Genomic DNA, 27,880 nt, shown 5'->3' with positions numbered 1-27,880 from the left:
CCTAAGAACACTCCACACCAGAGAGCACAAGAAAAGTTTAGCAAATATTCACTTTCTTCAGGCTATCGGACAGTTTAAAGACCTGGCTCGAGCAATATTTATCAATCATTTAGCTAACGAGATGAAACAAGGTAAATAGTAATAATTATTATAACCTGTCTGTTTATTGTAGCGAAGTATTAGACAGGCAGTTCGTGCGTATTTTAGTTCCGGGTGTGTTTCACTAAAGTAGGAACCTCAGTGGGCTTACCAGGAAAGGTGTCATTTAGCGCTAATCCCTGTGTATTAGTTACTGAATGCACGATACAGCGTCATTATTAATGCATTTTCTCTGAAAACTGGCCATCATAAGGGAGCATGGCTGCGGCGCTACTGTCAGAGACGGAGATCATGCATCGGTCTATGGCAGAGGAGGATCCGAACGGGAATGAACATGGGGCGGCTGCGCGCAGCACCGCGCCTCGCTGGGGACCGCAGCACGCCGGGGCCCGGCAGCTCGCCAAGCTTTACTCTCCGGGTAAGACAAGCACATCTGTGTTTATATGAATCGTTCTTCTACTGTTTCACGCTGCAGCATCATCGGGCCACATTAAGGCCAGGAATACACACACACACACACACAAGTTACGTGCAGCTTTGTGTATGGAGTTCAGTTTGAGATCAATAATATGTGACAGCAACGCATGAATGACATCAACATAATATAATGAATGTTGGTGCTTGTATAACATCCTCCTGCACATAAGACTTCCTAGTTATGGGTTGCGTGTATTGTGTATTTGCTACTTTATAAAACTTGTAACACTTCTGTGCGTTCAAACCTTTAGAAATAACTGACATTAGAAATTGTACCTCTAACGTCAGTTATTACAGATCGTTTGCAAATCTTAAAGGGACTGTTCACGCAAAATTGAACATTCTGTCATTATTTTCTCACCCTCATGTTTATCAAGACCTTTTTGACTTTTTTTTTTATTGCAACACAAAAAAGATTTTGGGCAGTCTGTCACCATTCAGTGCATCTTTTTTCAATAAAATGAAAGTGAATTGTGACATTCTGCTTTGAGTAAATGATGACATTTGTTTTGGGTGAATTTGTTTATGATTTGCTGTACAACAGTTACTTATTTATAGATTGCATAGGTGCATATGAATAATAGCTTTTTAAGTTGTGTTTTTTTATTATAAATGTGTATGCATATTCACATTGGAAATATTAGGGATGTTTTATATTACTTTTTATATTTTTTAATATCAGGGATATATGGAAAAGTCATAGTCAGTTGTTAACTCATTTAATATTTCATTTTTCACAGATAAGTGTAATTATTTATATCTTTTAATTTGAATGATTGGTTCCTGCTATGCAGAGGAAATATTCTTCAGAAAATCTATAAAATTATTATGGTAATTTTTCAATAAGGTACCATCTGCTCTGCATTAATAACATTAACTAACAATAAGCAATACATTTGTTACAGTATTTATTCATCTTTGTTAATATTAGTTAATAAAAATAAAGCCGTTTGTTGTTAGTTCATGATAGGTTAGGTCTAAATAGTATTAAGGATACAATTTATGATTTGAATAATCTACAGTATTGGTAAATGTTAAAATTAACATTAACTGCGAAGTCTGCGATGCTTTAGCATTTTTCTTCATTAGTTCATGTCAATTAATGCAGTTAACAAATAGAACCTTATTAAAAGTGTTAACGTGATCTTAAAAATCAAGCATGCAATAATCTAGAATGACAGCGGAAGTCTATTGTGATGTTCCCAGTTACTAGACAAGCTGTGCTTTTTTATTTGACCTGTGTCCACTGTGGGGAGTCTGATACAAAACATCAAATAAACAAATTAATGCATGTTTCAGATTTGACTTCATTCCACTTTTGGCTTAATGGAAAACAGCTCCATCTCTGCACATCATGAGCCGGAGATCAGCAGCGTTAGGAAAAGCCTTTAACCCCCAACCCCACCATGCCATCCTTCTACCCCCCAACTAAAACAAGATTTAGCATTGAAAGTCCCCCTCCACTGTCCTCTAGCTGCAGAAGCAGTCTCATTGTGTCATGGGATGCTTGTAGTTTGCAGCTGCAATTAAAACTACATCGATTTAACTCAAAATGCTATTAAGAATGATAATGACCACTCCATTTTCTTTGGCAACGCACCCAGCGCGTTAAGCATATGCTACCACCGGCACGTCCAGCATGTAAATTACTTGGCCATGTTGAGATCGTTTGAGAGAAGTTTTGCGAGGTTAATAAGATAATGTTGTGATGCTTCTCTCTATGAATGGGGGGGTTGGGTGGGATTGTGGATGGGATTTTTGGATGAGCTCAGTCGAGTTTAGTATCCACCAGCTGTGAAGTGCATGTCGGAGAGGCTTATCTGTGGGATTCTCAAGGAACGTACGCTGGAATTGTTGTTTTGCTTGTGCTGTGGTTTGCATGCTGTTTGCAGTTGTAATTACCACACTTTTAAAGTTTATCGACCATGACATACAGGATTGTGGTTGGGGGAAAATAATATTTCATAGTATTGCAATATTTTACCTCAAAATGTGAACTAATATTCTCAGAAATATTAATTTTTTTAGATAAACACTACCTTTCAAAAGTTTGGGGTTGTTTAGGGTCACCAAGGTTGCATTTATTTGATTAAAAATCCAGTAGAAACAGTAATATTGTAAAATATTATTTCAATTTAACTGATTCCTATTTTAATTTAAAAATTTAATTTATTCCTGTGGTGGTAGAGCTGAGATTTCAGCAGTCATTACTCCAGTCTTCAGTGTCACATGATCCTTCAGAAATCACTCTAATATGCTGATTTGGTGCTCATTTGGAAACATGTCTTATTACACTTTCACTGTTTTTCGTATATCTTTTTATTATCAACACAATTTTCTGCATAATATTTTTGAAAAAAACTGATAACATTTTCTCTTTCAGGATTCCATGATGAATAGAAGGTTCAAAAGAACAGTGTTTATTTGAAATATATTTTTGTAACTTAAATGTCTTTACTGTCACTGATCAATTTTTAGTCCTTGCTGAATAAAAGTATTAATTTATTTTAAAAATTACCTCCATTAAGAGCTAGTATTTAAGAAGACGAAAAGCACCTTGAATTATTTCTGATTCTGATTTAAATTTAATTTAAATGGTGTTAGCAAACAGGATATAGAACCACAATTTGAACATGATGTAAGGAAATAATACAATTGAATTAATTTGTAATAAACTGCTAAAACAAGTTTGTTGAAACAACTTTTCATTGCTTTGAAAAAGGTCTTGAAGTTTGAAGGCTTGTAGGCCTTAAGGAGAAGTAAATAGATTGATTGTAAATAAGTGTGAGCTATGGCCAGTTTAATTCCAATTCAATGCATTTTGATGAAGACTTGGAATTTTTGATTCTTTAGGTGTTTATTTCCGTACAACCAGAACCATAAGAATTTGTTTCTGCAACTTTTACGCCATAGAATGGCACCATGTAGTTCCAAAATTATAATGACTCATGGCTCGCTTCTTGCAGGTATCGAACCATCAACCTTGTAGTTACCATTCCTGAATCTTTAAGTACACCACACCACCCCCAAATGGTCTTGTCCACCTCAAGCCCTTGTATAATTCGATCCTTTGTCCACAAAAATTGCCATAGACTTGGAATCCAAAGGTTTGGTTACCTAAGAGACCCTTGACTACTTCTGATGGAATTCAGCTGGCATGAGCTGATGCTGAACTGTGGTCCGTCTGGAGAGGCCATGGAGAGCAGAGGGTTGAGCCACAGAATATAATGTCAAGGATGCTAAAAGCAGACGCTCCGGAGGCTTGTCTGAAGCTGGTTTGTGCCTGAGATGAGGTGAGCAGGAATGGCGTTTGGAAGTGTTGAGGTTTACTGGTGAAAAGGGATTGATGAGGCTTCAGTCTGCTCAATGAAGCCTCCGGCTCATTACTGTAACCCCAGGACAGCGAAACAGCTGGACGCCTCTCCCTGCCATATGTCTGCGTGTCATGCACCACTGACTGCTCTTTGTGCTTTTTATCCCACTTTACAGATTCGCTGCAAAGTAAACAGGATTTACAGGCTACTTTCTGTTTCCCCCATCGCCTCTGCCAGCCGCCATGCTCTGGTTACCGGGGCGCTTGCCGTGTGTTCGAGAGTGTGTGTTCAAGAGAAAAAGAGATCAATATAGTATTACATCGCAAGATCTAGTTTCCTATGCAGTCAGCGATCTTGACTTCAATTGGTTTAGTCACTTCTTATTTGTGGCAGGCAGATGTCTTGACTACAGAAAAGCTTGAAACGTGAGGAAAGGTGAATTATTCAAGCTGTAAATGGGTGGACGGCACTATAGACACACTGACCTACAAGTGCGAATGTGATTTTAAGCTTATCAGCTGTCAAACACCGCTATATTTATTTACAGTAGCAATCCTGCAGATAAGCCAACAATGTGTCAACACTGCACACTAGGAGTGTTACTCTTCTTTGTGTCTGAATCCGTTCCGCCATAACAGTCCACTCGGAGATACATTCCTGTTGTACACGCACCTTTATGTTTGAGAATAAATTGATTCTTCCTCCTGCAGGCTTTGAAGTTAATATGAAACTTTATGCAATTCAAGAGCACGTATATCTTTTCTTTAATCTTTCTGCCTGGAAACAAAGCTGTATTTCCAAAGCACAGGGTTGATATAGTTGAACACTTTTGTTTTATTTTGAAGAAATAACCACAGGTTTTGCCGATATTTACAAGATTGGTGACATCAAATTGAAAAAAAAAAAAAGTTTTTTTTTTTTTTTACTTATTTTTATCTTCGCTAATTTTGTATGGATATAATTTTAACATTTTTGTGTTTTCTGTATTTTTTCACTCCACTCTATTGTGATATGGTCCATTTTCGATTAATCCAATGAAAAACAGTGCGTAAAAACAAAAACTATGGTTGACTGTTTTATGTTGGTCAGATGGTTTCTTCCTGTCTAAGTGGCTAGTTCTGGGCCAGAATAAACTGCAGTATGTAGACCATCTGCCAGTTGCAACAAACTCCTTAAGTTACACAAAAAAAACTGAGTGATAGTTTGTTTACAATTATAACTTAGGCTTTTCTTAACTGGAGGGGTTGAGGGGTTTTGCAAAGGCTACGCAAAGTCTGACCACTTGAAATCCAGCTGTTTGCTTTCCTGTCACTTTAAGTTGTGACCTCTTGCCCTAGATCAGTCTGAGGGAATCTGGTGGCCTTGGAGATGGAAATTCACAGAAGAAATTCACACTGAGTGTCTTTAAGTTGCAGCTGCTATGTCCACCTTTAACCCTGTAATCTTAGGTTCACTCCCCTATACTCTCTCTTAATGATCTAATCTGTGACTGACTCTGAATGCCGTCACTGTTTCATCTGTCCTTTAAATTCTCCTAACCCTAATGGACTTGTAATGTTGTTATATATGCTTGTTTGTCCAAGTGATTTTTATATTTGGCACATGTAAATATTGTCACCTTCTTTACTTAGCCTTTGTTTTTTACTTATTTGTTATATGTTTGGTCAATGGGCTTCTGTATTTGGCACATGTAAACACTGTCACGTTCTTTACTTGCATAATAAAAAAAGAAAGAAAGAAATAAAGAATTCTCCTGGATGTAGGTGAAGTGAAAGTGTCTGAGCATTTGGAAACTTTCTTCCATTTTTTAACTTTTTACCAGCTTGGGTGATTTTTGGTGAACATATGATGTGAGTTCATACAGATGTTCACACAGATGTGCTAGCAGAGTAATTACTGTTGTATTTCTTCACATCAAATAGGAACATACACCACCATAAAAAGCTTGGAGTTTCTATGTATAATTTTTTTAAATATTTTACTTTAATACAGCAACGATGCTTCAGTTTCATCAAAAGTGTCAGTAAAGACATTTATAATGCTACCAAATATTCCTTTTGTACTTTCTATTCATCAAAGAATCCTGAAAAAAATTCCACAAAAATATTAAGCAGCACGACTGTTTCCAACATGCAGAGAGTTAGAAGTCTTTTAATGCGTCAGCCACAGTAAAGTATATTTTCACTGTTCTGCACCCGTTATCTGTTAATAGTAAGCTAGCAACAGAGACGCTGCAACATTTCCATGTAAGAAATAAAAGTTACAGAAGAGCCTGAGCCAAAAAAAAGCAGTCGATCTTTCGGCTTGCTGCCTTGTAGGCAAATTCTCCGGTCTGTGGCGCAGGGCCAGGGGTGTGTGTTACAGCACAGAGAAGAGATCGGGCCACGGAGTAGAATGAGACACCAGACACGTCTGTTTGACACTGAGCATAACCCTGCCTTCAGTCCTGCTGCACTGCACCACACGCTGTACAACACATCCAAACACACCCACAGTCTTCAATCACTCAGATGAACACCGTGTACAGTATGAGTATGTGCTTCTAATAGATTGTAAATCTATTGTTTAGATTAATCACTTTTTTTAGAATGCATTATAAAAATATACTGATTTACTGTGCAATGAAAACTGAATGAGAAGACTGCCTTGATGAATGAATGAATGAATGAATATACACTCCATACATAATTCAGAAGTTTGTGATCAGTAATTTGTTTTATTTTTAAATAATACTTTTGAGCAAGTATGTTTTAATTTATCAAAACTGACAAGATTTCTTTCAAATACATGTTTTTTTTTTTTTGCAGCTTTATATTCATCAAAGAATCCTAAAAAAAAATTAAGCAGCAAAGTTAAGGATCATGTGACACTGGAGACTGGAGTAATGATGCTGAAAATTCAGCTTTGCCATCAAAGGAATAAATTATTCTTTAAAATATATTAAACCATAAAACAGTTGTTTTAAATTGTAATGATATTTCACAATATTACTGTATCTACTGGGGTTTTTTTTACCAAATAAATGAACCAAAAAGCGTTAATCCATTTGATAAAACAGATAATACTTTATTTTAAGGTGTCCTTGTTACATGTACTTACTATTGTAATGGCAATAAATTATGCAAAATAACATGCAAGTAAGCCAAACCCTAATCCTAACCGTATGTAGTTACATGTAGTTAATTAATACTACTCAGTACTTAAATGTATAATTAAACTGTAACAAGGACACCTTAAAGCAGGGGTGGGGAACGTTGATCCTGGAGGGTCCCTGCAGAGTTTAGCTCCAACCCTAATCAAACACACCTGAACCAGCTAATCAAGGTCTTCAGGATGCAGTTAGGGGTTTTTTTTTTCAGGGTTGGAGCTAAACTCTGCAGTAGAGTGGCCCTCCAGGATCAACGTTCCTCACCCCTGCCTTAAAATAAAATGTAACCAAAAAAATCTTACTGCCTCAAACTTTTGAACAGTAGTGTATGACTAGAGAAAAAGTTGAGTTGCATTGGACTCTCCTATGTACCTGTACATTCCTGTGCAGATTTTGTTACAGAAGCCAAAATATGAAACATCTGTACTTGTATGACTTTCTTCTGTGAAACACATACTGTAAGGAGATGTTTAGCAGAATGTTTACACTTCTATTTGCCATACAATAAAAGTATATGGTGACTAGGGACTTAATAAAAGCACTATGACAGTATCATAGACCAGTGTTTCTCTCTCTGACACAGCTCTGAAATTCCATTTGTGCGTTTGAATATTTAAACATGGTTTGTTGTGATCTTGACAGACTGCTTTAATGATGCAAACCCCTGCTCGCAATTCACTTTCACTGTATGGTAAAGCAAAAATTCACAGTCTGCTAAATGTCTTTTGTGTTCCACAGAAGAAGGAAAGTCATACAGGTATGAAAGAACAGGAATGAAGTTAATAGCTTTATGAGGGACAGATGTGTTGAATCTTTCTGGTGATACATGACATTTATCTACTAATACAAAATATTTTTTTTCCAAGTAGCCAAACTTTTCAGACTTACCTGAGTGTCGGTTGTTAAATTACACTCTGGTTCTTGCAGATTCTGTCCTCTCTTGTGGCAAACTGCAGACTCCAGCTAATGGTCTGTGCAGTCTGATGACCGCAGTTTTTCTTGCTAAAGCTGCTGGATGCAGCTTTCACTGATTTAGAGAGCCGAACAGCTCTGGGTGCACAGCTATTCTAATCTCATAGTCACTTCCTGACTGCAGAACTATTGCATTTCTAACTCTGTTCCTCTTGAAGTTCATTCACACCGGCCCAATCAAACACTTAAAGTTGCTTAGCCATGTAATGTTATCGGGCCAGGCCAACACTGCCCCCTGGCAGCACCAGAGCCCAATCTTTAATGGGTTTTCTTTTCTTTCTGCATGTGCATTAGAGTCCCCTTTCTCAGTGGAGTCTGACCTGCTGTATAATTTATCCTGCCTTCCCTTCAAACTCACACCAAGTTGACCTCATCATGCCTGCCGAGTGCTCTTGGCTCTCGTACACTGACCCTGGGGTCAAAAGGTCATAGGTTCAAGGTTCTGAATGGCTAGCTCTTGGCCATACACCTGAGATGGTCTTGTGACCCGGGCCGCAGCAGAATCTGGCACTCGCTATGTGATGCAAAACATATAGTGTTGCTCTGGTTTTCACTACACCACTCTGTCCAGCATAAACTGCACACCGGCAGCGTAAACAAAAGCCAAGTGGGCTCTCGAGGGGAAAGAGGGAGAGAAGAAAAGAGAGGGAGACAGATAGACGAGGAGGAGGGGAACCTGGCTACCTGCAACCTCTCCTGCTGGGCTTCTCAATTATACACACACCAGGGCAGCTAAATGCATTAGGACCTCAGCTGTATACATGATACAAAACCAGATTCGCTCACTCAAATGCACACACACACATAGAAAATTGTCTCTTTTGCATGCCTACACGCACATAGAAGCGTACCAGGGCGCCCAAATACATTTAGACTGGAACCACACAGCCTGTTATTAATATTTGATGGAGTTCTCCATCAGCTTTCTGTGTGGATTCAGGTGGTTTGTGGCAGTTGGGGACAGGGACAGTGGGTGAGCCGTATAATTACTATTATCTAAATTCCATTTCTGAACGCGGCCCTTCCCGCACCATCCTCAATCAGTGCTGTATTTAGTATGGAGTTCTCGGTGAAGTGGCTCCGCTGTGAATTTTCAATATTTAAAATCCACTCTCTGCATTTTAATCCCTCTCTCCCTTATTAATGAATTTCAATCTAAAGGCCATAAACCTGCTTAACTCTTTGCATTCCCGAGGTCAGCGGTTCAGATTCTAGTTCGTAATGTAAAGATGTGAGAAACATCATTTCGAGTTTACGGGACGACATGTTTCGTTCAATCTGTCTGTCCTGACTGATTGCGTACAACCTCTCGCTGTGACCTTCAGCACTCATCACTCTGGAGATTTGGAGATATTAAAAGGTAGCGTGTGTGAGTGTGTGTGTGTGGGGGAGTGGTCTCAGGGGTCGCTCTTTCCTAAGCCTGTCATCTGTGGCCCTTATCAGGGTCGGTCTGACTGGGTACACGCACAGAAACGTATAAATGTGTGTACCTATCTCTCTCTTTAAAAATGGGGGTAACTAGAAGGAATGGGAACCGAGAACCAGTTCCTTGTTTAGAAAAAATATTTTTTTAATGATTTTGTATGAAATCATATATATATATATATATATATATATATATATATACAACCTTTCAAAAGTTGAGTTTTTTGTTTTTGAGAAGTGGCTTATGCACACCAAGGCAGCATTTATTTGATAGAAAATACAATAAGACCTGAAATATTGTGTAACAACATTCAAATTTACAATGTTTTCTATTTTAATATCCTTTGTAATGTAATTTTGTGAGGGCAAAGCTGATATTTAGCAGCTATTATTCCAGTCCTCAGTGTCACATGATCCTTCAGAAATCATTAAGATGCTGATTTGATGCTCAAGAAACATTTCCTATTATTAAATAGAGATAAAAACAGTTGTGCTGCTTAAGTTTCTTTCATTTTTTCAAGATTCTTTGAATAAAAGTTCAAAATACCATCATTTATATGAAATTGATTTTTTTTTTAACATTATACATTTTTACTGTCACTTCTGATCAATTTAATGTGTATAAAAAGTATTTTTTAAAAAGTATTGAAGTATAAAAATTATAGTGATCCCAGATTTTTGATGCTGTGTTGTTAGTTTATTATCTAAATTGAGTGCAACAAAAGAAAACTGGTCACCGTGACATCATACAAAGTCAATAAATGTCTTATTTGTAAACAGTAGTCAGTCATTTCATGAATTGGTCAAGAAGCCTCACAAAACAGCCTCAAAGTCATTCGTTTGAATCAATCTAATAATCATTATTAGAGTGGCTCACTGACCTACAGAACAGAATTATTTGCTTCCTTAAAGTACTAAAATATTTGTTCATCTTTAAGGAATCAGAATCACAATTGTTCTTTTTTTTATGATTCACATCCCTAGTAATCAACTTTTGTCCCTAGTGGTGAACTTTTTTGTTCACCCAGTCCAAAATGTTTTTGTCTCTCTTTTCTAACAGAAAAACCTGTCTATCAGTCCTCACACACTTGGCTGTTTTTTTTAAATAACAGAGCATTCTATGGCACAAAGTGTGTGTGCGAGTGTGTCTGGGTACATGTGTTAGCGTGTGTGTCCCAGGTTGAGTTGTCCTCTGAGAACAGATGAAAGCAACAAGGCCTGTGACTGATCCATTTGTCCTGATCAGGGGAATTTTACCTCCCTCTCTCTCACTCTCTTTCTCTTCCTCTCGCCATGTATGACCCACTTTTCCTGTCTCTCCTTTCTTTCCCAAAGTCCCCTCTGAAGACAGGCCTACAGAGAGCTGGCAAGGGGACAATCTGTGTGTGCGTCTGTGCCATTATGTATCCCGCTAAATATAATTGTGTGTGCTAATATGAGGTTCATTTTCCTGGCCAGCATTTGATGTTCCTAAATCAATACCGTTTCCTTTTTGCCCACATGTAGATGCCCTTGGCATTGTTGGGGGGAGGTGAAGTGGGGTAGAGAATGGCTCAGTCATGGCATGTTGACAGGACTTTGTGGCATGGCCGGCCCTCTGAAAGGCTGCTATTCTGAATCTGTGAGTTGCTTTTTGTCTGCCTCTCCGGAGGAGGTGAGAGCCGTTCTTTCAGTGCCTCGGCTGCGCTGAGAACAGAGGGGCCCGTGCACCACCGCAACCTCATCAGGAGAGCCCGCCGAAGAAAAGAGCCCTTTGTTCGTTGAGGATAGAGACAGAAAAAACACCCATCTCTCCGCAGCACAAACAACACATACTGTTCACACTTGCTGACTTCTGCTAGCGTGACAGGTGATAAACCCCCGCCCCGCCCCTTTTCATCTGAACTCACCCCGACTCGGCATGGGATCTAAGCGTCCTATCAGACATCCCATCAGCTTGTTAGAGCTGTAAAAGTTTTTCTATACTCATTTATTACAGGATTAGTCCATCCAAAAATGAAAACTGCCATCGTTTAAGTCTTTCCAAAACTTGTTTGACTTTCAGGAGGACACAACGCAGGACGTTTGCAGTAATGTGATAGAAAAAGAGGAACCTATGTAATTACATTGAACGAGGTGGAGAGTTTAAGCGCTGAAAAGAATCTAAAGTCTCATAAGTGGTCTTAAATGGCATAAAAAGTTGAATTTAAGTAGCTGTTTTACTTAATTCTGCTGCAACCAGATTATTGAGTCTGAGCCTAATTTGAGAACAAGACCAGTTTTGTGAACTGGATCAGCTGGTTCTTTGAAAAGATCTTATTTAAAAGAGTCAGTTGATTCATTCACTACTCCTTTTTTGAGCTAGCTTCAGATATCCATATTTGTAGTGGATAAAAACTTACATTTTTGTTTGTTCGTCACAATTCTATTGTATTTCTTCAGAAAACATGCTCTTAATATTTTATGACTTATGGTACTTTTAAAGGGATAGTCATGTTATTTCATGCTGTATGCATATTTTTTTATGTGGAACATAAAAGAAAACATTTGGAAGAATGTTGCTTGCCAAACCGTTTCGGGTCCTATTGACAATTTTCGCTCATACCATGAATCAGAGAAACAAGTGCAATCTTTAGATTTTTGTCTTTTGAACTTCCCGTTTTGTGGTATGCTCTATAGCAGTGGTTCCCAAACCTATCCTGGAGGACCCCCTGCCCTGCACATTTTGTATGTCTCCCTAATCAGACACACCCTATTTAGTTATTGCAGTCTCTACTAACAAGCTGATGAGTGAAATCAGGTGTTTTAGATAAGGGAGACATACAAAAGGTGCAGGGCAGGGGTCCTCCAGGACAGGTTTGGGAACCACTGCTCTATAGAATCACTGTTGAAGTGTAATTAGCTATTGAAGTGGATTTACTTATTGTAGAGTTAACAAAACTTATCATGTGCATTGTAATGTTTGAATCGGATGTCTTAACAAATTACAGCAGACTGGGAAGATTTTAAAATGCATGAGCTTACCTTCACACTGTGGAAATACAAATGGAAGACAGAAGACAACTTGAGCAACACTGAAAAGGGGCAGAGCTACATAAGGTCTATAGAAATCAGTCAGTGGGAACTGAAACTATCCATTAGATTATTTTTTATTTTTTTTCCATTTTTGGAGCCTTGCAGACAGTCCTATTAACTTACTGTAATTATATTCACGTTTTGTTTTCAACAAGAAAGGAAGTCATGACATGAAGATGAGTACATGATCATATTTGGGTGAATGATCCCTCTGAACCAGCATTTTTTAAAATTTACAGAAGTGTGATGTTGAACAAAATGGCTTACCCAGGAAAGATTCACCAGGTTTTTCGCCTCAAGTTGTGTAACCATGCTTACATGCATCAGCAGGTGAAGCATGGCGAAACTCGAGGATGGACGACAGCGTATTACAGCTTTCTGCAGAAACTTGCGCACATTATGACAGAGCGAGAGAGCAAGAACGCCATTAGCATTCACGGACGTTGTTTGGCACTCCAGCCGCCCCTCTGCATCGAATCAGGCGTAGTTGATTAATTTCAGCCTATTAGCACCCCCTACCCTCCCCCCGCCCTTCCCAGGTTAATTCCCCACGCCAGCGAGCGGGAAAGGGGGCTGCGGGTGTGAGCGATGGTGCAGGGGGTTGCAGGGGAGCACGTTGTTGTCAGGACTGTATTAATGAGCGCGCCGCTCAGGTCCCGTGGACAGGGGGACGGTGTTCCTGGCTGCGCACGGCGACGGCGGCTCTGTCGAGGCCTGGCCTAGTTTCTGCCCTCACCGGGGAGCAAGAGGATCCAAGGAGTGAAGCTGATCACCTGACAGCGGCCCCACTGCTGCGAGAGAGTGTGTACGCACGTGTGTGTGTGTGAGAAACAAAAAAGGCAGGAAAGAGAGGACGCAAGTGCTGGAAGTGGGTAAAGTGGGTGTTTTATTATTTATTTTTTTTATTTGGGGTTTCTGTCTCTGAATAATTTTGGAACTTCTCAGAGATAGTGTCATGTGAAGTGTTGATCAGCGGTAGATATTTTCCCACTTTTCCTTTCCATGACATTCTGTCAACAGAGCTGTAATATTGTTCCTCTACAAAAAAGAATTACTGTAAAAGTGCTTTCATGCAAACCTCGTTCAGATTTCGAGACCATGTTTGAGGCTGCTGTGATATTGGTGTAAAGAAAAGAGCACTATGTCTAGTTTTGAGCCCTCGTGGTCATACACCTGGATGTGCTAACTTACACCTGGAATTTCTCATCCCTCCAATTCCTGTTGAGCTACCACATTTAGTCCAACTTCACAGTTCATTGTGCCATCAGAAAGTGAGTATGTGCTCTATAACAACATCAGCTGACCCTGGATCATCTGTTCCCTCATATATTTACTGGTATATAGAAACAGGTGTTTTATGTTCATACGTGGTACTGTACGACATGAGACAGAACCAGAATTTTATATTCTCCCTCTTCCTGATGGCGTTTACAGTGTATTGGTATATAGAATCTTCATTATCAAAGCAATCATATTTTAAAATAAAAATGAAGTAATTTATCCAAGTTGTGAGCTTGCAAATAACATCAAATGTGATATATTTTGTAACGCTTTACAATTCTGTTCAATTTGTCAGTACACTAGTCACTGTATGTTTTTGAGCACCAATAAAAATGGCGGAATAGAAAAATTTTTAATGTCATGAGACAATTTTTTCAGGACAAACTTTATAGTACTTTTGTAAGATGGACCCCAGAAAAACTTACTTTTATTGCAAGTTCAATTAAAGAACCTTTTATACTGTATACAAATAGTTTAGTCTTTTTTTTTTATTATTATTATTTTTTTATGTTTGTCTACCCAAAGCTGTTTACTGTTAAATAATGGCAAAACAAAACATTTTTCTATTGGATTGTCTGCAATGGCTGCAATAAAATATATATCCACTTAAAAAGTATTTGAGGACAATAAATGGAAGTTCATTGCAGCCTCAGATTGTGCGATGATTTATTTTAGCTGAGACCCAGGATTTGGTTGTTGGTGTGCAACCGAATTCAAAAGACAGCTTTCACACAAATCCAGCAAACAATTTTACAGTCCATTGAACTCAAGTCTGCACAAAAACCTGTGCATTGTGGGATACAAGCTGTTAAGTTAAGGATTCCATAGGTTGGTGCTCTCATAACTGCACGAAATATAGCGCAGACTTTTGAGTGCATTATAAGAACCGTGGTCCATCGTTCAGGCACACGGTGTTGGCTGGCCCACTGAGGCGCTATAAATAGCTGTCATCAATATCTTCTTCTCAACCTCCTCACGTTCCCAATCCACTCAGGACGGCTCCTCTAATGGCATTAAATTTTCAAAAGAGCTGAGTCCACTGCGCCTCTCCGTGCCCACATCCACCCAACAGGAGAGCAAAGGAGATAGCGATGGAACGAGAAGAAAGAGTCACAGTGAAAGAACGAAAGACTCAGACGTGGTCGAATGCGGTTTAAAATTGAATATGCAAGTTTTTAAAAATGGAGATTGAATGTAGGCTGTGGAGTGATGGGGACATGTAGATGTGGTCGGTGTCCATATAGACTAATTCTCTACTCTGTTGTGAATAATGCATTAGCACTTTAATCATCCTCTACGGCCACCCGCCGTGCCACGCCGCTGTCATGGTGGTCTGAACAGTGCCCGTTGTGGCCCCTCCATCGGTGCCCTCTGCCCTGACCTGGGACGTTTAGCTGTGTCAGGCAAACGCGCCATCGCAAGAGATCCTGACCCTCGCCTCTACCTACAACTTGTCCTAGTCTAATCGATTACTCCTGAGCACACAAGATAATGGGACACACACACACTGTTACACACGTTCAGCTCGTCTCCTGTCCACCGACCCCGATGACCTTTTCTGCTTTTGAGAGATGTCGGTTCGCTGCTGTCTGTGACCTCGCAGTGGATACTGTAGTTAAATATACTGTTACTAAGGAGAATTAATAACATTCAAAAGATGGCACTTTGAGTTCTTTCTGTTGTTTTTACATTTAACACCTGATGAGAGTCATTATGGTCGACTATTCATCCAATTACTGACTAGTCAACAAGGAAGTTTTTTTTTTTTTTCTTCCTTTGTCTGTACAATTTCAACAGTGTGTCTTTTTCCCATTCTGTTGTATCTCAAAATGTTTGTTGTTTTGGTTGTTTTTCCCCCTGTTCTTCTTTTGAATATTTATTTAATTTCATTTCATTTTTATTTATTCTCTTCTTTTATTTATTAGTGTTGTTGGTATTGGTCCAATAATTAATTAGGCCAACACACAGTATTTAAGCCAGGACAATTTAACATCAGAGTCCAAATTCATAGTTGGTCTATCAATTGTTAAAATAACTTTTTTTTTTATGTATGTGATGTATACATTTTGTTTCCTCCAGTTGTTTCTTTCTTTTTTTTGTGTTAATAAAATATGTACTAATGTGCCTTTATGTGTTTGTTGTCCCTGTAGGAAAGCGGCTACAGGAGTGGATCTGTGTGATTCTGTGCCTCTCGCTCTTTGTTATAAACCTCTCCTTCCTCTTCCTCAACTTCTCCACAGTGCACATCTGCAAAATCATCTTTGGCATTTGTAAGTCTTATTCTTTGTGACATTTCTGTTCATGTCTTTCCTTTGTTTTCTAATAAAGTTCTGATGTCCACAGAATCCCACTGGTTGTAGTGTACTTTTTTCCATGTCATGGTCACTTTTATTTCAGTACTGACTGAATTTAACAGCTTCTGTCTTTCTCTCAAAGTGACTGGTATTGTGACAGCAGACTTCGCCTCTGGGATCGTACATTGGGGAGCCGATACATGGGGTTCAGTGGACATCCCAGTAATTGGGAAGGTAAGGACCAAGGCCTATGCATAGTTCAGTATGTATGGCATAATTGTCTCTATACTATATGAATGTGATTGGCTGTAGGTGTTTGGGCACATTTCGGTACAATGGCATCATCTTTCTGGCACACATGCATTTCCCACACACTCATATGCACAGTGTGGTCTCTAAGCGTAGTATCTTGTTTGATTTTAACAAATTACCCTGTTTAATTTTCATATCAGCTTTTGCTCTATTGGCCTGTTGTGGTTTACCAGGCTCAAAAAACGGCGAGTGTGAAATGCCATCTCCACCCTGGGGAGTTCAGCCCTTCCTGCTTTCCTGGAGCGCCACATCTTAACCCCACCCACTCACAACCCCAAAGGGTGCTGGGGATACTCAGGAGGGTTGCATTAATGCATAGTACGGTTGCACTCTCCTTGCCCAATCAGAGAAAAGGTCACCCCCTCGCTGTCCAATTAAAAAGCAGCCGACACTTGCTTTCTGTGTCGGACAAGTAGGGGCCATGAATCTGGGAGCAGTTATGTGTTTTTGTGCTGACAGGGGTCATTGTGCTATTATGTGGAAGGGGGCAGTAGAAAAATGGCTAACCTAAGCTAAATCTGGTCCCGTGTGCCAATTATTAGGCTACTTCTGGAAATATGGACTGTTAAATTTGATTACAGCAAAAGGAAATGACAAGTATACAGGTTTAGCAATGATCAGAATACACTTGACAATGAGTGCAGCCATGAAATTTTCACAGTTTGAGGCCTGTCCTTTGAGTAACACCAATCTTTCCTGTTCTTTTCTGGCTGATGTGTGCTCTATAGAAATGGCAACCTGTAGGACTGGGCAGTATGAAGCTTTATACTGTGCAACTCCAATTAGTCTGCTTCAGCATTTATACCTTGACATGATTTATCATGATACATGAAATATCAATATGTATATATTTCTCAAGAATCTAATGTTAAATACAGAAAAATGAAAAGGAGTTCATCTAATTTTATATATTTGCATTTAGTCAAAAAAATTAAAAACAGTCTGTTATAGCATTATAATGTATAGTGTGAAAATGGACAGATGCATCACTTATTACACAGCTTTTCACCATATAAATAATTGGGATATGAAATATTGATTTGAGAAGTAACCATTTTAAAATCTTGCCTGTTTGTTATTTTATAATATATTGCAGTGTGAAAAACAATCGTTCTAACAACAAGACGAACACTTCAACAATATTACTGTAGTATATTATTAATATTACTGTTTCATTTTACAGTAAATGCAGTTAATAACTGAGGCGTAAGATGGTAGCAGCTGTGTTTGAATGAAATGAGAGAGTGCGTTCCTCGTGTGATATAATAAGACACGTGAAAGAGGCACTGGTTAGGGCTGAGAATCAATTCCAAAAGAATCAATTTCGATACTTGGGGAATCGAGAGTCGATTCCAAAAGTTGGAATTGGTTCCATTAGGTGAATTCACTCCTCTTTTTTTTAAATTCAGAGCTAATTATTAATTTGCTTCGCTAATAGTGATTGAAAGCCTGATTCATTTCTGTGAATAGGTCCGTTTGATTCAATGAAATCGTTTCAGAAAATCGATTCAGTAGGTCTTTTGCTCCATTGTGTAATGAAATCACCTAGAACACATTTCTATCAACTCAGTGTTGTGGTGGTATGTCACTCTAAAACCTTCAAATAACTGCACATGTACGCATATAGCTAATTCTTACATTTCAGTGGTGTTCGTTGTCGCACTTTCAATTTGTGGTCTTGCATGTCAAACCTGGCCGGAATGTACAGTGGGCTACTGATAAATATTGAGTTGCCTACATATTGGACAAGTTTCCTGCGATAAAGTGTTGCACTCAAAGCATGCCGTACAAACACTACTGCTGCTATAATATTGAACACAACTCCATGCGCTCTTATTTTTTACTTCAATGTCCTTAATGTTGTGGTTATTTCAGGGTACGGTTTGCTTTGTACATTCTGTGCAACTTCATATAGTTAAAGTAAACTTCATCATTAAACTGAAGCGTGCACAAGCAGTTTATACATGTTATGCTCTTGCTCCAACCATGCGATAAATGCACGTCCTTCAATGAGCGTTTTTGTGTTTTGCTGCTTATCTATGGGCTAATTGGAATCGTTTCCGATTGCTTGTTCTCCAGTAGTTTCCAAAAAAAAAAAAAAAACAAATCTGAATAAAACAACCATAGCACTGGCCTCAAATTCCTGGATGAGTGGCCATTATACGGCATTCATTGTCAGGGAATAACTGACTTAAGAATGTCCCGACTGACCATTCATAATCAAGCAATTCTGAGAGCCATGTAATTGATAATTTAAGATTCTCTAATATTGTCCATGACCGATGTACCGTGGTTTTGGTCATACTGCCCACTCCTTATGCCCTGCTTCTATAAATGGGGCTGTGTTTACATGCTGGTCATTGAGGCCATGAATTGTCCTATATGGCCAATACTTTGAGGCCAAGATCAGGATTGTAGAGAGCAGGTGATCTGAACGGCCCGTCCAGCTCCCGCTGTGGGTCAGGCCTAGGGGCCTGCGTTCTCTTGCTTTCATCATCGTCCGTCTGTGCTGTAAAACGGCTCAGCCACACCGCCCCACCGTGTAGGGGTTTCCACCCGGCTCCGCAGCCACCACTGATCCTTCTGCTGTCGAGGATAATTAGGATCCACCACCTGGGAGTGATCGAACTTCAAAAAAAGCGAGGGAATTTACAGACATCCAGAACGCCGCGCTTTAAGACCCTTAACCAGCAGATTAAAGGCGGCACTTAGCGGACCCATATATATGGCTTTTTGTCCACATGTTCAAACAAGAAGCACCAACTTGAGGGAGAATCATTAATGACCGTGATTAAACAGGCACTTAAGAGCAAAGAGCGTAGGGAGGAGGAAAAAAGGCAAGAGAAATGAAATGGATCTCTCATGTGCGCTCTGGGTTAAAGGTGGGGGAGGACGGGCTCCGGTCTTCGGCTGGGTTGCTAGGGCAATCCGAAGATGTGAGTCGTGATTAGGCAGAAGGCGGGTGAGGCGAGGCGAGGCAGGCCGTTAAACGGTGTGGGATTAGCGGCGGCGAGGCACAGGTTTTCCGCTGCGTGCCGGTGAGTCGACATGCACGCCGTGTGCTGTCTGGGGCTTAGCGCTCTTTTAATCTCGCGCACAGAGAGACAGAAAGGAAACGAGGAGAACAGGAGGGAACATAATTGTCGAAATATCAACAGATAGTTTTCTCCGCTCCAGCAGAGTGTCGCCACGCGCTCTCAGATATAGGTGTGATTGAGTTCAGCCCACAAACACGCGATAATGACCCCCCCCCCCCCCGCTCCCCCCGCTCTGTCTCTGAAACGCTATGGTAATGTGGCTCCAAACGATTCCTCCTTTTTATGTGGAAAATAAATTACCTTCATTCTTGTATTTTCCTTTGTGCTTGTACGATCCTTTCTCTTCCTCCCTTTCATTTTGCGACACCCGCGCGGTCGCAGACGGGTTCCCGTCTCAAAGCAGCACTCCAGGGCGTGAGTGACAGTGCTGCTGGGTTATGCTTTTTCATGATGCTGGATCTGAGCCGTGGGGAAGTGCTGTTTAATGCCAGGTTATCTCTCCGCTCCGTAACGTGTATCTCGTGCCGCATGCGTCATCTTTCATTTAGGACCTAGTAACATTACTATACAATTTGCGTCTATCAGTCAATTTCTAACCCCACCCAACCATGTCTTGCGACCAGATCCGGGCGAAGTCTACCTTTTCGCATTTTCAGTTCTGTTTTTTTGTGGTAAATCTGCGGTGGCTACACTCTAGCATACTTTTTTATTATTATTACTTTATTGACTAGTCGCACAGTGGGTTGAACACCTGGTTGACTGATCTTTCTTAGCTAGAAGTACTAATAAATTAGTAGGCTGGTTTGGCTTCAAATGTCTGTTTTTCTTACACATGGCACATTCTTGCTTTCATCTAGACAAGTTCAGTGAAATGGCACAGCGGTTTTAAATGTTGGACTATTTTTTATTTAATTTTTACTGGATTTGTCATCTTAAAAATCCAACTCTTGTGATGAAATTCTCACATTTGGCTGTAACAGTGGTGCTTTAATGGAGATCAATTTTAAAGGTATAACTTTTCCAGAAGGTTTTTACTCTGCAAACTTTTTAACCACTTAAGTACAACATGCTAATTAAAGGACTATTGCTAAAGATATAAAAATGAATTCATTCGACCTTAGTAATCAACTAGTCAATTGACCATTGTGACCCATTCTTATTGGTATAGTAGCTGAAACAATGATCAAATGAGGTCAAATATTTATTTAAAAAGCATGCAAGGGTGTCAAATGTGTAGAACTTTGTGACTAATGTTTCTGAAGAGTTCTGCGCACAGATTTTCTGTGGGCTTACAGCTCATTATCAGTAGGGAACTTCAAGCAGAGGATGTTTCTGGTTTCTGTACTGAATATTTTAGATTAACTTCCTCTTCTTTTTTTATTTCTCACCTTAAAATGCACATCCAGCTTGCTCAGAGTCTAACTATAACACAACAGTAGCTTCTAGTTTGACCCTGCACTGTCTTTATTATAGACGTACCCATTCATTACCACAGGGTAATGGATCTAAATCACAGCCCTAGACACCCCTGCCCGTTTTTCAATTGAACCTTAACCTCCCTTTCCCTGCTCCCTCCATCTCTTTGCCTCTCTCTTTCCATTCAGGCATTTATTCGCCCGTTCCGGGAGCACCACATTGATCCGACGGCTATCACACGGCATGACTTCATAGAGACTAATGGAGACAACTGCATGATCACCATCCTGCCTCTGGCCCACATGGCCTATAAATTCCTCTCCTACCCACCAGGTACACACACACACATCCACTCACTTTTCCAGTGTGTCGTTAGAGTGAGTCAGCGTGACTATTTTAGAACCAATGAGTGTGACCCGAGTGCGACTCCTTGTCCTGGAGCCGTCCGTGTGTCCCACATTCATCTTAAAATACCTAAAAATTGGTAAATCAACATACGAGGATATGGTTTGAAAAGGGTAAAATGTTTTCAGTTTCATTTTTGCCCTGCATGGGTTACAGGAGCAGCTCAGACAAAAAAGGAAAATTGTCATCCTTTACTCATGCTCACATTATTCCAAAACTGTATGACTTTCTCTCCTCCTTAAAACACAAGAGTAGAAGTTTAGCAGAATGTCCTAGAGTGCTTAAACGTTACATATATTTGGATAATTTTCTTTCTTTATTTAAATTTCGAAATGTTCACAAAAATATTGTATGCAAAATCCATATTGAGTGGTTTTGTGTAGTGATTTTATATTGCTGTGAGAATATGTTGGTTGAAAGGAGTCGGTTATGATGGAGAAAATGAAAATAGTCATCCTTTACTTGTACTTATGTTATTCCAAAACTGTATGACGTTGTTTCCTCCTCATAACATGAGGAGAAATTTAGAGGAATGACTCGATTGCTTTCATTTTCCTTAATTAAAGTGAAGTAATTTTAAATTCTGTCTTGTTTCTTACACAAAACTATCATATGAATTGACAAGACTTTGAATACTTCAAACACAAGTTGTGTAGGCCAGCTTAATGGTCCTTTTTTTCAATTTTTTTGGAGAGCAACAGTATCCATTCCATCCCAGTTATGGTTTCCAATCATTCTTGTTTAAGAAACATGAAAGTAAATGGTGTCAGAATGTTCATTGGATAAAATTCCATGTATTCAAATGAATTAAATTCAATTCCATTCAAACATTTTTGTTGCTGATGATCTGCTCAATCCTAAGAAAGTTGAAAGGTCGATTTGATTCGATGTTTCTCGTGCTAAAGGGTAAGGCTAGTACTTTACTACAGGGTTAGGGCATGTTGTATTAATTTGCATATCATTTTTTTTCTCTCTCTCTCTCTCTCTCTCTCTCTCTCTCTCCACCTTTTGTCATTGCTCCTTTATCTCTCCATACACCTCTCTTTCCCAGATGCCCTTGCAGAGTCCTACCCCTGGGAATGTTTTGTTTTTGCGTTGGCGGTTTTTGTAACCATGACTAATCAGATCCACAAGTGGTCCCACTCCTACTTCGGCCTGCCACGCTGGGTCACACTACTGCAGGACTGCCACATAGTGCTGCCACGGAAACACCACCGGATCCATCATGTGTCGCCACATGAGACGTACTACTGCATCACCACAGGTACACACTCGTGCTTCACTTGATGAGGTGGAAGCCTTGTGGTAGTGTTGTCTTAAAAGCATAGTTCACCCAAAAATATGAAAATTCTATAATTATTAACTCACCCTCATGTCATATCAAAACATAAAAGGAGATATTTAGAACATTTTGTCTAAAACAACAATAGACGTCATTGACTTTCATTGACAAAAACAGTGGAAGCATTCTTCAAAGTCACACAGGTTTGGAACAACACTAGGGTGAGTAAAGGATGTTTTTAGGTGAACTATACCTTTAAATATACCCAGAGTCCCGTAGGCATCTTTACAACAATAATATATACCGGATCGGATTCAGATGAGGTACGTGAACTTCCTCTGAGAGTCCTTTATGTAGTTGATCATGGTAACCTACAGTATCTGGCAAGGATTCTTCCACGGAGCGTGGCCTGCATCACCAGTAGCTGTGAAGATTGGGTTAAAATAACTTTTTTAAAGTCAGCTGTGTGTGTTTGCACATAAGTGTGTGTTCGTGTGTGTGTGTGTGTGTGTGTGTGTGAAGGCATTAAACTCCCATGATAGCTCGAGCACTCAGTATGCGACGTGCGTCTCTGGGAGAGAGGGGAGCGAGGATGCTTGTGCGTCACCCTGCGCCCCAGCGGACGACAGATGTGTGTGTGCACGCATGCTCAAGAGCACAGACCGGTCCTTTTGACCCTCCCTCTTTCCTTTCCACTGCTGCTCCCTGATCCCACTGGGAGACACTGATGAAGGGAGAGGAAAGGGTCTCTCTCTCTCTCGCACACATACACAAACGCGCACACTTGGGAGTCTCTCTCTGCGTGAGCCCTGCTCCTCCACCCTCCCTGCCCGAGTCCCCGGGGGCCGGGGCCCGCCTTTGTGTGTGCCAGTGGCTGACAACCTCCATGTATATTTAATGCTAACCTGCTGTCAGTGCTAACAAATAGGCTTGCCTGAAGGGGGGGTGAGGGTGGTGTGGGTTTGACAAAGATGAAAAATCAAACAAACATGATGAGCTTTTCTGCTCTCCTCCTGCACCAAAAGGGTCACTGTTGAGAGAGGGTACAAACACGCACATACACACACACACACACACACACACACACACACACACACACACACACACAGCTGACACAGACGTGACCAAGGAACAGTGTGGTGCTTATATACAGACATACAAGGGCAATGGATGACCATGTGATGTCATAATCAGGGGCGCTGAAAACAGTACTGTGGCAGTACTATGGTACTGTCATGGTGTCAGGTGGAAATACAGGTGTCAGGATATTGTGAATATCAGTTTGAATCTGAGTTACCAAGCTTTATTAAAGAGAATCATTATTGTATTTTTGTTATTTGACTATTGAAGTATAGTTCGCCTGAAAATGAAAATCCGCATTAATTGCTCACACTCATGTTGTTCCAAACCCATAAGACTTTTGTTCATTTTCAGAACAGGAATTAAAATATTTTTAATGAAATCTGAGAGATTTCTGTCCCTTCATTTAAAGTCCATTCCACCAAAACGTTGATGCTTCAGAACGTTTGTAAGATTATAAATAAAATCCATCTTCTTCTGAAGAGACATAGCATACACAGAGCACTTCAAATATGGTAAACGGAAACTCGGCTGCTATTGCTTGACCTGTGAGAACAAACCTTATTGGTGCATATATAGATTTGTACAAAAAAAAATATTGATGTTTATTACTAAGGGTTTCTATATTGCTGCGTGAAAATGGCTGGATTTTTAACTGTTGTTTTTTGATTCTAGTTGGTTGTTCATCTGATTGATAGAAAACAATCACCCTTTAATACCGTAGCAAAAAATATTGAGATATATATTAGAAATGGTAACATTTGAGATTTTTCTTCGCTATACCATCCAGTCATACTACTATAGTGAGTATCCAAAGAGCATAGTACAGTAGTATCATGGTCATTTTTAAGACTTTTGTTTTCCTGTTTGAGACAAAAAGTATATGAGTGTCTTTATTGCATTAATACATTCAAATGGTTTCTGTCTTTATAATCTTTTTTAAGTCTTCAGCAATTGTGTGAAATTTAAAATAATGGTTGACTAATGTTTTTTTTTTTTATTGCCCGAAAACTATTTCTAGAGTACAGGGGCCAATACTAATACTAGTAATAAAATTCTATAATGGCAAATAACATATACACAACTTATATATAAAAATAAAAATGCATTTATATCCATTGGAAAAAAACTGAAAACAGAATTTGGAATTTCTGTTAATTTCTCAAGTATACATGATTATCAGCCAATAATCTCAAAATGGCCAGATGCCTCATTATTCGGCCTGGATGATATATCGTGCATCACTGCTTTGAACTTTGTCCTGCATGTTTTTCTGTGTTAAACGTCTAAACGTGTATGGTTGAAATGGTTTTCTTGTCAAAACCCAGTGGAATGCATGTCTGTGAGCACAACAGAAGTGTGTGTGTGTGTGTGTGTGTATATAGTGGAGTTGAGGCGGGCTAGCTGGGGGTGGGGTGCTGCTACATATTTATAGCAGTAAGTGTGTACATTACTCTACTGCTAGCGCCTGATCTTCTGTCCATCCCCTGGGAGTCACCATCCAGGAGCTTCTGTGTCTCAGCGCTTCTTGATGTTGTTCTCTGTGCCTTCCCCTCTTTCTTCCTGTCTTGCTCTTTTGTCCTTGCTCTCTCCTTTTTGCTTGCCTTGCCCTCTCCCTGTTCTCTCTCTCGCTCTCCTGCATTTCTCTCTTTTCTCTCGCTGGTGAGTTTTCAGAAAAGTGTGTAATTCTGCGAGGGGAATGAATTTGTATGGTTGGTTTTACACATCAAGCCTGTGTGCTTCACCTTTTCTTTATTCCTTTTTCATTTTTACTCCTGTTTTAAAGTACTCTGGCATGATTGTTTTATGACTGTATTACATACAAAATTAATGAAATATCAACCGGAAAAAATACTGTTTTACTTGTATTACAATTTATTGATAATACATTTATTAAAATGTGATATGAAGTTTATCCACTTTAATCTTGAAATTGAATTTGTTATGTTTCATTTCATTTATTTATTTAATCAGGGACAATGCACATTAATGGCACATACAATATGTAAAATGCACCAGATTTAGCCAACACTGGCTAATTTTCATCCGTAGTCCCTTTTGGTTATGCTTTCTAATTATATACACTACTATTTAGAAGTTTGGGTTATTTAATTCCCTTTTTTATTTCAGTATTCAGTGTCACATGATCCTTGCAAAATTATTCTGATATGCTGATTTGTTGCTCAAGAAACATTTTTCATCATAATCACAGCTGAAAACAATAGTGCTGCTTAATTTAATTAAATTAATTTATTTTTTTGGAAACCATGATACTTTTTTTCAGGATTTGATGTATAGAAAGTAAAAAAAAATTATTTGAAATAATCTTACTGTTGCTTTTGATCGATTGAATACATTCTTGCTGAATAATATTATTTTGTTTTTATATTTTTATTTCAATAAAAATAGCACACACGCATGCGCCCAATTTTAAATCCTGTCTTTGCTGCTAATCTGTACCACTTAATTATCTAGTTTTGCATTCATATTAATAACTACTTGAAAGTCAAAGTGTTTTGTTTTTTCTGTTTTATTCATGTCTTATCTCGCCTACGGCACTAAGTGAGCCGCTGACATTGATGTCCCTTCATAAACATTGGTGCCTGACACCCTGCTTCTCTTTCTCTATCATTCTCTCCCTCAGGGTGGTTGAACTACCCGCTAGACAGAGTGGGATTTTGGCGGACATTGGAGTGGTTGATCGAGAGATTGACGGGTCAGAGGCCACGCAGTGATGACATGGCCTGGGCCAAGAAAACTGAGTGACCAGGAAAACAGGACTTAACCCCTCCCTCATCCATCTTTCCCCCTGTTAAGGGTGAACAGAAACCGAATATGGACCTTACCTCTGTATCCCAAACCTCTCTCCTGTAATGTTCCTGTGTCCCTCCATCTCCCCTAAACCATCTTCTCCACAGCACAGAACCACAGAGCACTCTTACTGCTGGGGCCTTTTCTTGTCACAGGTCTGCTACACACAAGCCATCACCTGTTTTCTCCTCTATTGACTTCCTCCTCTGCTTTGTAGATGTCCACATGCAACGAAATATTAGAAAGACAAGATGAAGTTCAAAACGGTGGTTTCAAACGGTTGAGATAATGATGAGAGACACTCTGTTCCTCTCACAATCATTTCCTCAATCTCCATGTGCTTTCTCGTTTCGGTGTGTAAAATGTATGTTTTCTGGAGGTTGGGCTCTCCAGAGGACTGAAACCATGTTGTGATATTCCCAGCATGGTTGTCATAGCAGTGCATGGAATGAGAGAAGCAATTAAATGTGGATTTGATTCCAGAAACTGCAAGAACAGATTTATCTATCTCAGACACTCTCTCCAGTTTCACGAAAGCATCTCGGCAGTGTTAAAACCCTCCCTTAGTTTGGACCGAAGGACGCATGGAAGATCCATTTCTCAAAACGCAGGGAAAGGGTTTTGTTGGCCAACCAGCATGGTCAGTGCTCAGTTGACCCAACTGAATGTTTTCCCTTAACGTTTCTTACTGAGCTCGTGTTGGCCTTAAGTACAAACCCATTACACTTATTTCTAATCAGCTTACCGGGGCTTAGCGATGATGAACATTGATTGCGTCTCTGGTGTGTTAGCGTGACATGTTATTGATATTTGGAGTAGTATTAGTAGTCTAGCCAGTGATGTCCTCCTGCTGTATTCTGTGGTACAATGGTTAAGCAAAGGTTGTACTAGCAAAAGGTCACTTTAGAAAAAGGTCAATTTGAATCTGAGTTACCAAGCTTTATTAAAGAGAATCATTAATGGGTTTTTTTTCTTATTGAATGATATTTGCACTCTATTTGACCAATGGTACTTCTCATGCAAAACTGAAGTGAAAAACAGCCAAATACACTCCCTATTTTTTTCTCTCACATATTTACACATGCACACTTTCGGATTTTCATCATGAACCCTAAAAAACACTGAATTTCCTGTGGATTTTTGACGCTTCATTTGCGCTGTAATGATAAATGGGGAAAATAAGAGTTTTATAAAGTGTTTCAGTATGGATTGTTTCACGTTCTCTTACAACAGCTGCAGCTCCATAATATGGGTTTCATTGTCTGGATTAAAAAAAAATCACAGTACAAAATAACTTTCAGCCTTGTATTTGTTATTTGTTCTTATTTTCCATCTCGCAGCTAATACTTGCTGCTAGTCTGCCTTAAACCGATGTTTTATTAGCTGTATGATTTAATAAATATCTAATAAATCATATTTGATTATGTATTGTTTTTTATTTGTAACTCGAGTGATTTTTAAATGTTGCTCAT

General features: G+C 39.4%; 1 protein-coding gene across 1 annotated transcript; it reads left to right on the top strand.

Moving 5' to 3' along the window:
* LOC306888435 (plasmanylethanolamine desaturase 1-like) lies at positions 1-27,834 on the top strand. Its single transcript, XM_079446735.1, has 7 exons — positions 1-131; positions 353-517; positions 15,921-16,040; positions 16,207-16,298; positions 21,019-21,163; positions 22,287-22,499; positions 26,242-27,834. The coding sequence occupies exons 1-7, from the start codon at positions 122-124 to the stop codon at positions 26,361-26,363; spliced, it is 867 nt and encodes a 288-aa protein (XP_079302861.1). The 5' UTR covers positions 1-121; the 3' UTR covers positions 26,364-27,834.
* Positions 27,835-27,880: the final 46 nt, after the last annotated feature.

This window comes from Barbus barbus (genome assembly GCF_936440315.1).
Source record: "Barbus barbus genome assembly, chromosome: 22".
NCBI lineage: Eukaryota > Metazoa > Chordata > Actinopteri > Cypriniformes > Cyprinidae > Barbus > Barbus barbus.
This window is presented reverse-complemented; position numbering and strand designations above follow the sequence as displayed.